Genomic DNA, 12,086 nt, shown 5'->3' with positions numbered 1-12,086 from the left:
TGTTCTGCCTCTCACTCGGGTCTTGTACAACCACGAACCCATGCCACTGTTCTGCCTCTCACTCGGGTCTTGTACAACCACGAACCCATGCCACTGTTCTGCCTCTCACTCGGGTCTTGTACAACCACGAACCCATGCCACTGCTAGCGACATTTAATATTTCTATTAGAAATGCAAGGAATCCGACTATTCTATGAGATAGAATGCAGAGTCAAGACATACAGTGTAATATTGCGAGATTTTATAGATACTTACAACTACATAGATGATTTCTAGATAGTAGGCTTCTAGATAAATCTATCTATTGTGCAACGTAACATGAAGTATATGCTTTCGCATGCTGGGGGCCTAGGGGTAGGAGGATATAGATGGATTCTTGTAGGAGCTAGAAGATATAAGAGAAGGATATAGAAGTGTGTAATATGCATTCATATAGAAGTTAGGAGATATAGGAGGAGGATATAGAAGTATATAATATGAATTCATATAAAAGCTAGAAGATATAGGAGGAGCATATAGAAGTATATAATATGCATCCATATAGAAGCTAGGAGATAATTATAGGAGAAGGATATATATTTATTTAAATATATAATAAATATATATATATAGCAGTTTATTTGCTCGTGGTTTGTGTCCCTCTGGCTTTCACGCGAATTAAACTTGCGACTTGAAAAATCGAATGTCGACCTTTCAGCAGCTAGATACAGTGCGCTTTTCAAATACGCACTCTCACGTAGCGTCGGTGCTGCCGCCCGGTTGACAATGATAGCTATAATGTATAAATATGAACGTTTATCTGACCGACTCACGGGCGTTGGTGCCGTGTGTTCGCTGGACACTAGGCGTTACCCAATACTGACGCAGATGGGGTCGTTGTCGTATCAGGTACTACAGATATGTACCCGAGGTAGTTTTAAGTTGTTTATATTTTTATATGAGATATGTTTAGGGTTAAGGTTAGGGTTAGGGTTAGAGTTAGGGTTAGGGCTAAGGTTAGGGTTAGGGTTAGGGTACACTTCTGTAGTACAAGTCTGGTACACTTTGTGTATACATAATGATATATGTACCTCGGGTACATATCTGTAGTACCTGATACGACAACGACCCCTTGAGCAATACTGACACTAATTGCATTAAGACGTTGTCTCTGGTTGTCCCGTGACCCGTATACGCATTATGTTCGCTAATAAACACGGTTTGCAGTTTCTTAATTTCTAGTTAATTACAGTTTTATACCGTAATCTGACAATGAGAAACAACTCTATTTGTGTATATAGGATGAGTGCATTTGAAGGGACTTCTGCGCTTTCTTTCATGGCTCTTGCGTAACAAACCTATGACTACATGGTCATGCTTCTGATATACTGTATTCGCACGTATTCGAAGAGTGCACGGTATATTCACATTTTAGAGAGTTATTTCGCATACACAAAAACTAGTGAATTTAATTAAATAGGCCTATATGAGAATATACATGTACACGCCATATATATATGATATAAATATAGCGTCATGTGTTACTATATATTTTATCGTGAACCGTGCTTACATTCGGGAGCTAAATATATATATATTATACAACAGTAGAGTGTCGGTTATTTTACATTCTGTATTTTCCTTCATAATAAATCCGCGTGGTGCTGTATGTGTTCCAGTGCAAGTGTTGTGCACTCGCGCACGCATGCGCACTATTTTGCTCAATCTAATGCATACAACGTTTTGTCTCCCGGTACCTCCAGTGACGTAGGTTTTTTTGCTTGTCAGAGCAAATCTGAGAAACAAACTTCAATCACTCATTTTCAGCGTGCAGAAAACAGTAGCTCTCTACACTATTTTAGTTTCATTTTATTTTAGTTGCAGTCAGTATAATCATTATTGATAATAAAAAAGATTTCGTACTTACAGCTTGTTATGTAACTGCACTTACGTTAAATTCGCGATTTGTTTTACCCGACCAAACCTTTCCCAATTAGCCGAAATTTGAGATTATCCAGCCATCTATAGATCCCGTTTAGATAGCATAATCCAGACCCCGCTAAAATATATATTTATTTATCTATATATTTATTTATTTATTTACTTATTTATTTATTTATTTATTTATATATATATATATTTATTTATTTATTTATTTATTTATCTATTTATTAAAATCAAGCGTGTTTCATTATGCTGTAATATATTACATCATTCCAGCGCGGCCCCCTGTTTACTATCTGCGATTTTTCTAACGAGAGAACATTAGATGGTGTCTACAGCAGTCATGCACAGAACGCTCACGATGTCTCTCCAACATGTGCTCGCCGTGTTAACATGTTTCTTTGAGCGGGTGCTTGGCGGTATAGTTAGCGCGGTGCGATGTACGTCATCACTTATATATTACGTCTCCGTACATGCAGGCGGTTCTGTTTTTGCTGCGCTTCGATGCGATTACGCGATATTTCCACAAAGCAAGGATTCGCGGGGGAATGTCGGATGTACATCAATGTACAGCCGAATGCTTTTTGCTAGTGTCAGCTTCTCGCTTCTTATACGCGCGTCCTTGGTGTGTCACGCTATTTAATCACGAAATATGATTTTATTCAACATCTGGTTTCATTCGTATATTTCGTATATATATATATATATATATATATTATATTCGTTAATTTCGTGCTAAGCTAGGTTAAGCGTCATTTAAGTAGATCTTGGCGAAATTGATATGATTTCAAAGTTCAACCTTATGATTAAATGTTCCATGTAGCTATAGGCCAGTAGAGTGCATATATAAATATGAATAATTGGGTTTCTAAGCTAAATGTGTGATCTCCTTGATTTAAGCCATGGTCTATGTCATCTCAATTCGTCCGTAAAGTTGTGCCTATCAGAAAACCTGGAGGACCATTTTTTGTAGCAATCTTGTAATACCTAGTCACTGAGTATAGTAATCTCTGATGGTGGTTAGCAGACATAGAGAAAATAGCTGTGTTTCTGTGTGTCATCTTTGAGTCATTAGCGTAAGTTAAACATGAACTATCTCATACTATCAACACGTGCCAATATATGAACATTAAACAACATGTGAAATGAACAATTATATGTATGGAGCCTCGGCCTGGCTGCAACAAGTATTAAAACACAGAAAGCTTAATTTAATGCCGTATTCTATACCCGGCGGATGATATACAATGATGATATATGATGTATGATACACGATACTTAATTTGAACACGAACCCCGGAGTCTTTAATTGCTAAAATCAAAAAAGAGGTTGTTTTTAAATGAAGCACTTGCTGAACAAAATGAACATAACTCATCAGCGTAACCGCGCATCGGTCAGCGCCACCACCGGCAATATGAGCAATTAATCAACCCCGGCCGTAGGTGGAGATTACATAGCAGTTAACATAATTATATCAATAATGTAAAGCGACCATTTAATCAATGTCTTGTTACATAAAACACAGTCATATATTTATACCTAGTCTTGTTCGCAGTTATCTCCGATATATCAATAATATAGAGATTTCGATGATTAATTTAAACGCATTTGTTACGTAATATCACACTTAGATTCGGCGAGATTATGCAATGTTTTCCCGTAATATTTCAAAAGGTACAAATAGAGGAAGTAATTTAACATATCTTTAATATATCAACGCACATATATATACAATATATATATATATATATATATATATATATATATGCAGATTACTATAGTGTCGGCACTTGGGCGATATTGGACGAAATGCATCTGATAGAATCTTCAAAAATATGTTTTTATAATTATTATGTGTATTTATTTGAGATTCATTGTTTGCGTATTATCAAACCCGGTCGTTCTGCTCTTACATACTTTCTAAATGTTTTCGTTAAAGAGCACATGGCAGGCGGCTTGTAACAGCTGTAGTGTAAGCTATGACAAACTAGACAATCATGTGGCGGTGCAATACCACTTTAGATATATACATCAATCTGTATTTTTTCACATTTCAAAAGGTGTAATTTTAAGTGTTATTTCTGTTAATGTGCTGTAATTTTAGTCTGTTGTATGGAAGTCTATCGGTGCATTATTTATCGAAAGAAATTAGGATTTCGCTGAACGAAAGTATTAAAAAAATGACAGTGGACTGAGGCTACCTATATACGCGTTTACTGACGGGTTTACTCATTTCAATGCCACTGTATATGCACATAATTACATTTTAAGCAAACAATTGTGAGATATAATACTTGGTTTTCTGTTGTAATCAGATGTCAGCCGTAAGTTAGGTAAAAAATTTAACATAAATATAAACATGATGATTTGATATCTCAGTGAATTTTATTTTTTCGTTTATATCTATGATAATGATAGGACCACTAACAACCGACCCGTCCCGTAATATAGCCTCTTCTCTCTCTCTCTCTCTCTCTCTCTCTCTTCTCGCTCTCATCATCTGCTCTCGCTCTCTCGTCGTCTTCTCCTCTCCTCTCCTCTCGTCTCTCTCTGCCTCTCTCTCTCTCTCTTTTCCTCTCCTCTCTCTCCCCTCCTCCTCACCGTCTCCTTCTCTCTCTCCTCTCTCCTCTCTCTCTCCCTCTCTCTCTCTCTCTTTCTCTCTCTCCCTCTCTCTCTCTCCCTCTCTCCTTCTCTCTCTCTCACTCTCTCTCTCTCTCGTTCTCTCTCTGACTGTATTTCACCTCTCTCAGTCCATCTATATTGATCTATTTGTCGCCTCTTATTTCTGTTATATTAGTAACTTTCTCTTCAGATATTATATGGGATATATAAGTAAATTTGAAACACATTCGTGATTATGAATATCACACATATAGCTTCGTGGCCATGTTTGTTTATTTTTGTACAACGCCACACTCTTGTTACATACGCAAATAAGAAAAACACCAAAGCCTACCGCTCGACGTAACCAGTCGAACTACTGCGTTTGTCGCCGATAACATATCCCCGCCCTTATCAATCTAGAAAATAGCATAAATTTACCATTAGCACTTTGCTCTATTAGTTTATTTCATCTCCCGGCGCTATACGCTATTGTTAAAAACACAGACGTACATAGACGTGCAAACCAACATTACGCTAGATTATACAAGAACAACATCCAAATTTCGTCTTGTAAAAAATCTCCGTTCTTAACCGCTGAATTTCTCGCCATAATCTGAACCGTATACCGATCAAGCGTGTTGCCATCCATGGCTTTCTCTCTGCATTACTCTGTCTTCTGTCACTCATGTGTTGCCGACGTCCGCCATTTTGAATAGTGTTGTGTGCCTGCCGTACACGGTGTCCGTGGCTGCAAGGCCGCATCGCTTCGCCTGCGATCGAACTACGTTCATCGCCCGTAACTCACCGCACCGCGATGTACAATAATTATTTAATATATTGTTCGTGAGGCTATGCATGTGAGATGGTTTATGGGGTTGTTACGGACGAACTTTAGAATGAAACACGTTTATTAATTATTGTTTTATTAACCTGTGGTTTTAATATATATGCGGACATCTAATTAGCAGTTAAACACGTTAGTTTCTAAATTCACGGTTTCTTATACTCGACCGGCAATATAAACATCATTTGTCGAGCATTTTCCACGCCATTGGCCACATTAATGACTTCAGGCAAATCCGATACAGCGCACGCAACTGAATAGAGTAGTTAAACTAATTTACGACTATACTGCGGTTCGTATGCCGTCTTCGCTTACATTGCGGCTGCCCGGTAGCAGGTCGTAACCTATTACATTGCTTAGCACTTGAAATAGCGGTGGTGACAAAAAGTGATTTATCGTGAATCCATTATATTGGGAAAAAACTCACTAAACGTGATAACTACCATTAGCCGGTTGTCATGGTTATAATGTGATAACATTACATGAAAGTATATTAAAATAATTAAAATAAATAACAATATGAAATGTGGGAAATTAATTATCAGCGTATGTTACTGTTGTATTATTATTCAGTTTTTAATATAATACTATATATATATATATATATATTTATATATATATATATATATAATACTTAATATACACGGGGTTAATGTAATACACGGGCGAAATATGTATCCTCGCGTTAATAATTCCACGTGAACGCACAAGATGTACGTACATGCCCGCATGTTACTCTGTAAACTCCCGATTCCCAGGCATATTATCAGATGTCTGTATATATATATATATATATAAATATATATATAGTTAGTGTGTCCGGAACATCTTTGCTAATAAAAGCAAACTCTGAGAAGCTGAATTATTTACGTCACTACGTGACCTATCTGTATAATTTGTTGCTACAGACGCGTTCAGAGCGGCCGTGCTACACAAGGGTATATCTTACATGTGCGAGTACAGGCGAGGTGACTAATGGGATTTTAATGCTGCTGTTTCAGCGCCAGGAACATACGCTGGGGAGACGAAGCGAGCGCGGACGGCCTATACCCGGCATCAGGTGTTGGAACTGGAAAAGGAATTTCATTTTAATCGCTATCTCACACGTCGGCGACGTATCGAGATCGCTCACTCGCTGTGTCTGACGGAAAGACAGATCAAAATCTGGTTCCAGAACCGGCGCATGAAGTGGAAAAAGGACAACAAACTGCCAAATACGAAAAATGTCAACAGCACGCGCACGCTGGCTGGTCTGCCGAGCAGCGGCAGCGGCGCTAGCTCCTCCACGCCACACAACAACGCCACACCAGCGCCGCCTGTTGCCGGTCACAAAGGTAACACCGTGGCGCCGCAGTCGGCGCCGAGCAGTCAGAGTTCGCCTGAGTACGCGATCCTAACGTGAGGTCGTCATGTAGCTGATGGCTTCTCACGTGTAACCGATGCCGCGCTAACAACGACGTCGGCAGTGATGTCGGCAGTGACGTCGGCAGTGACGTCGGCAGTGACGTCGGCAGTGATGTCGGCAGCAACGTGAGGTTGCTTGCTCAATGCGAGACCTATGCCCGGGTATCCCAGCAGCCATCCTGCGGCAGTCAGTGCTAGGATCCTCAATCCCGCGGCCGCTAGGATGAAATATCCGCACTCTGGGTTCTGTTGTCCGCCTCTAGCCGCAATTAATTCTTAATGTGTATATTATTACCAAGAAACGTGGTGATTCTTTCGGATGCTTGCCCAGTTATGAATTACGTCTGTACAGAATTAATTACCATATATGTACATATACTCATATTCCAGTACACACACACATATATATATATATATATAAATATATATATATATATATATGTATATATATGTATGTACGTATATATATAATATATAAACATATATATATATATATATATATATATATATATATATATATGTATACATATATATGTATTATGTATGTAAATGTATGTAATGTATGTATGTATGTATGGTATGGTATAGTATGTATATCATATAAATATATATATATAATATATATATATATTATATATAGTATATTAATACATTAGACGGTAGCTGGTGTCAGGTTTGTAGGGAGGCTATTTGCATGGCAGTATCACAAATAGATTAATGCTAAATATTGTACATAGACAGACTATTTGGGCATAAGCACAGAAACACGCGGATCCACATACTTAGAAAAGCCTACTGACAACAATGATGATCGAATCATCATTAATTATGGTGAAAACAACGTGATTAAAAAAGTGTATTAGGTATAAGTGAAAATATCGTTTAACGATGACACGGAGATTGACATAAAGGCTGGTCATTGTTAGCAAGTCATTTTTATCGTATCGAACCAGCCGATTAGAACCTATCGAAAAATGCGAATGTAAACAGAGAAGGATGGAATAATACTACGAATCAACCTGCATCTTAGCATGTTACAGTATAATATGTTATAGGAATTTAAAAAGCTTGATAAATTCAGCATACATTGACTCTCGATCTCGCAGAATTCATCTATTTCCTATAGCACACGTTAACTGAGGATAGGTTTATACGGCTTGTAGTGTAGAATATTCAGGGAATCAGTACCTCTATAGGCTCGCCGCACGGGCAGTTATTCTGTACATACGCGCGCTTGCTTGACTGTGTAGGAGGCCCGTCTGTCTGTCTGTCTGTCTGTCTGTCTGGTCTGTCGCTTCTATCTCTCTATCATCTCTGTGCTGCTGATGGCCTGTCCGTGCGCTCGGTGTGGGTCGTGGTGAGGCGGTAGCGGGGTGGGGGGGCGTGTTTATGTGTGGAGGGTGTACGCGTGTGTGTGTCGGTGCGTGTGCGTATGTGTACTTATGTGTGTATGTGTATGTGTGTGTATGTGTGTGTTGTGTGTGGTGGGTCGTGTGTGTGTGTGTGTGTGTGTGTGTGGCTGCGTGGTGCGTATGTCAGTACTTATGTGTGTATGGTATCGTGTGTGTATGCGTGTGGTCTGCGCTACGGTACTTAGTCGTTCTGTATCGTGTATGTGTAGTGTATAATATGGTTGTTGGGCTGCTGGTGTTGTGTGTGCGTGATTGTGTGTCAGGCGGTTGGTGGGCTGTGGGTGGCGGGGTGTTGTGCGTGATGATGGGTGGGTGTGTGTGTGTGTGATGCGTGCATCGCCGTTGTGCTGTGTGTGTCGCGTATGCTGTGTGTACCCGATGCGCGCACGAGTGTGTGTGTTATAAAATGTATGTTGTATGGTGTGTGTATGCGCTGTGTGTATGTGTGCGCCGGGACGCTGTGTCGTATGTGTGTGTGTGGTGTGGTGTGTGTCGGGTTGTGGTGTGTGTGTGTGTGCTGCTGTGTGTGCTATGCATTGGGGCGTGTGTCCGCGGCAGAAAGGCAATGCTCCAAGGCGATAGCGGCATTTCCGCTTACAATTGTATATAGCTTGGTGTCGTAAATTAGGCTATTGTCAGCTTGGCAAATGAATATTATGATTATTGTGTGTAATTGTGATAAACGATATAATACGTGTGTCTGTATATTACCTTCGCTAGTCAACAACGGTGACACTCGTGTCACACTCAGACCGTTGACGACAAAGTATTATCAAAAACATTCATCTTCTCCTGGCATAATTGACAACTCGCTTCGGAGAGTCGGATGCTATGTGGTTTTTATTGCTCGGATGACTGAGCTGGGATGTACGTGGCCCGCTCATGCTCAGGTATAGTCCGTTGATGTGTTTAGTTAGACGATACGTCAGAAATCCTAGAATAAATAGACCATATACGATATATGTGAAGTATGCGCGCGTTGTGGCGGCCGGGCGACTATAGCACGGTATGACCCGTGGTGGCTAGAGCAGTCATTCTACAGCGGCTACACTTCAGCAGCTGATGGTTGCATGCATCAGCATATATGTTATAAATGTTGTCTAGGAGTAGTCTAACAAATGTTTTTTGGCATATCAAACGCTTTAAAATCTCATGTTGTCGGCTATTACTATACATGTATGCGTGAATGTGTACACGGGCGCATGTGTGCGTGCGTGTGTGGGCTGTGAGTACGTGCTTGTGGGTTGTGTGTGGGTGCGGCTGTGGTGCGTGTCGTGTGTGCTGTGTGCCGTATCGCGCTGTGTGTGTGAGTGAGTGTGTTGGAGTTGTGCTGTGCTTGCATGTGTGTGCTGTGTGCGCGTGTGCGTGTGCGTGTGGGTGTGCGCGTGTGCGTGTGCGTGTGCGTGTTCGTGTGCGTGTTCGTGTGCGTGTGCGTGTGCGTGTGCGTGTGCGTGTGCGTGTGCGTGTGCGTGTGCGTGTGCGTGTGCGTGCATGCGTGTGTGTGTGTGTGTGTGTGTTTGCATCCGTGTGCATGCGTGTTTCTAGTATAATTATAAAGAACATTTAATATCGAACACGACAACAAGCACTCGCCCAATTGTGCACACATGTAAATTGTGAAATAGTTTATATGTAATATTTATTGATTAAGAAACGTGGATTGTACATAATTCTTCGAGCGATCAGATGAAGAGGAAATAGTGAACCCGTGCAATAGTCGTGCTGTGAGTTAGCGCTCCACGATTACTAGCTATTCTTTTTTTGCTCATCGTGTTTCAATATGTAACGCCTTTGCTTTGCTTTGATGCGCACTACTTACTACTGCTGCTGCTTACCATACATGCTGATTTTCAAGTCAAATCCTAATGAATGACTCCGTGTTTTAATTGCCCGCGGTATGGTATATCGTGCTGTACTCGCTGTTACTGCAGTCGTGCGGTCGCGTGTCTGTCGGACGCATGCACTCGTTCGCACGCAGCACGATAAATCTAACACGTTAACGAACGAAATTTACTCGCTTTAAAACATGTGAACTACGGAAAGTGAAGTTGCCAGTCGCGGTACGATCCTTCCTGAAGCTTTATAGCTACATCATATGCAAGGTTGAGTGATGTTTACTAGGTTTCACCGTCGCCCCAGACGACAATTATGTGACGGACAAGAACTTAGCGCGCTATTCTCCAAGATAGGTAGAAGCCTTTGACACCATGCACAAAATTATTTCGGAAATTTTGTATAGGTCATCAGGTATATATATATATAGTCTACGTAACAATTGTCCGAAATTTTTGTCATTGGCTCGAGGATGGTATGAAAATTAGATATTGAGGTTAACTCATTTATGTTCTATTTAAAGAGATATACATTGAGATTATCTGTACAACTGGAATTCGTTCATAGGACCGAAATTTCCTGAGTCGTAGAATAATTTGTCTGCATGCAGAAGAACGGTTATTTAATTGCGTGTTTGTTTGTGAAAGCTGTTTTAACTATCCCTGCTGCCACTATATATCGTTTTTCGTGTATTATAAAACGTGTACAGAAATGATGTGTTTATGAAAAAATAAACTTTGACTGTGGTAAAGTGTCTAAATAATAGTTGTAGCATTTATGTTCCACCACCCTGTCATTAAAAATATAATATAATAATCATATATCAATAAATCTACATATATAATAGTATATAATTATAGATACATATATATATATGTATATGTATATGTATATGTATATGTATATGTATATGTATATGTATATATATATATATATATATATATATATATTTACGACCGCCATAACTTCACATATCTTTCTTCACAATGTGTGAATCATGTACAGGGAATTGATACGTGCACCAAGCTGCCGTATATTTGCCGAGGCGGGGTGCGCGCGGTCTGTACGTGCACTGATTTACACGGCGTTTCATTCAGTTATAAATTCTGATATAATTGCTAACCGCAAGTCTTCCGTTATCGTAGAAATGACAACCTTATATTAGTTATAAAATAATAACAGTGTGTCAGACTATATATTCCGGCTGGTTAAACCGATTTAATGTTGTGTTTGAGACCGCATGAATCACATACAGGCGTGTGGCTTTACGTAACAATGTTTATTTGAAATTATATTATGAAATCATTTCTACAAGTAGAAATCTCACAAGTAATAACAGTTACAGCGCATATGTGCATATGCGCAGTATCTAAACGAAGAATTTGGCTATTTGGGAGAACACGCACATACAGTATACTGGAACTGTTATTGCTCACATTTGAGTTGTCTTACATAAATGAATTTAAATTATTAATAGACACTCAACTAAAATTGGTTAAACAATATTTGTTATTAAAAGCGACATTTACGCATATATTCGCTCTCACTCGCTCGCCGCTTTCTCGTCCATGATATTTGTCTTCTGCCATTGCGCTCCCCCGCATATTTCACATTCCTTCATTCATTCGTACTAAAAATATTTAACCATTTATAGCGGCATTTTTATACAAATGGATATAATGCAAATAGAGAAAATATCAAAATAATGCAGCCTATAATTGAAAGCGACGCAGCAAACCACTAAAGTAATCGAAAATGGAAAAAATGTGTCCGTTAATCTTTTTTAATTAATTGACGAGTCGGGTCACAACCTTGATCGCATATCGCGTATTATGTACATCGTACTGCACCTCTATTGCATGTCTTATTATACATGCATGATATTCTCCCGCGGATGGAAACAGCAGAGCACGGGGCGAAATATTGGGTTTGTACAGTCTATGTTATTGACAGAGAGAGGGGAAAATCGAAACAGACGAGGCGGTGATAGAGAGAGAGAGAGAGAGAGAGAGAGAGAGAGAGAGAGAGAGCGGGAGCAAGAGAGAGAGGGGAGGGAGAGAGAGAG

The 12,086-nt window shown here is 39.7% G+C and overlaps 1 protein-coding gene across 1 annotated transcript in view; it reads left to right on the top strand.

The window, feature by feature from the left end:
• Nucleotides 1-6,774, top strand: part of LOC106820785 (homeobox protein Hox-B4-like) — a 15,358-nt gene extending 8,584 nt beyond the window's left edge. The window contains exon 2 of the mRNA XM_014825354.1: nucleotides 6,374-6,774. Coding sequence (XP_014680840.1) covers nucleotides 6,374-6,774 — 401 coding nt within the window. The remainder of the gene's footprint in view (nucleotides 1-6,373) is intronic.
• The last annotated feature ends 5,312 nt before the right edge of the window (nucleotides 6,775-12,086 follow it).

This window comes from Priapulus caudatus, unplaced genomic scaffold (assembly GCF_000485595.1).
Source record: "Priapulus caudatus unplaced genomic scaffold, Priapulus_caudatus-5.0.1 Scaffold47, whole genome shotgun sequence".
Taxonomy (NCBI): domain Eukaryota; kingdom Metazoa; phylum Priapulida; class Priapulimorpha; order Priapulimorphida; family Priapulidae; genus Priapulus; species Priapulus caudatus.
Note: the sequence above shows the minus strand (reverse complement) of the source record. Positions and strands in the feature narration are given on the sequence as shown.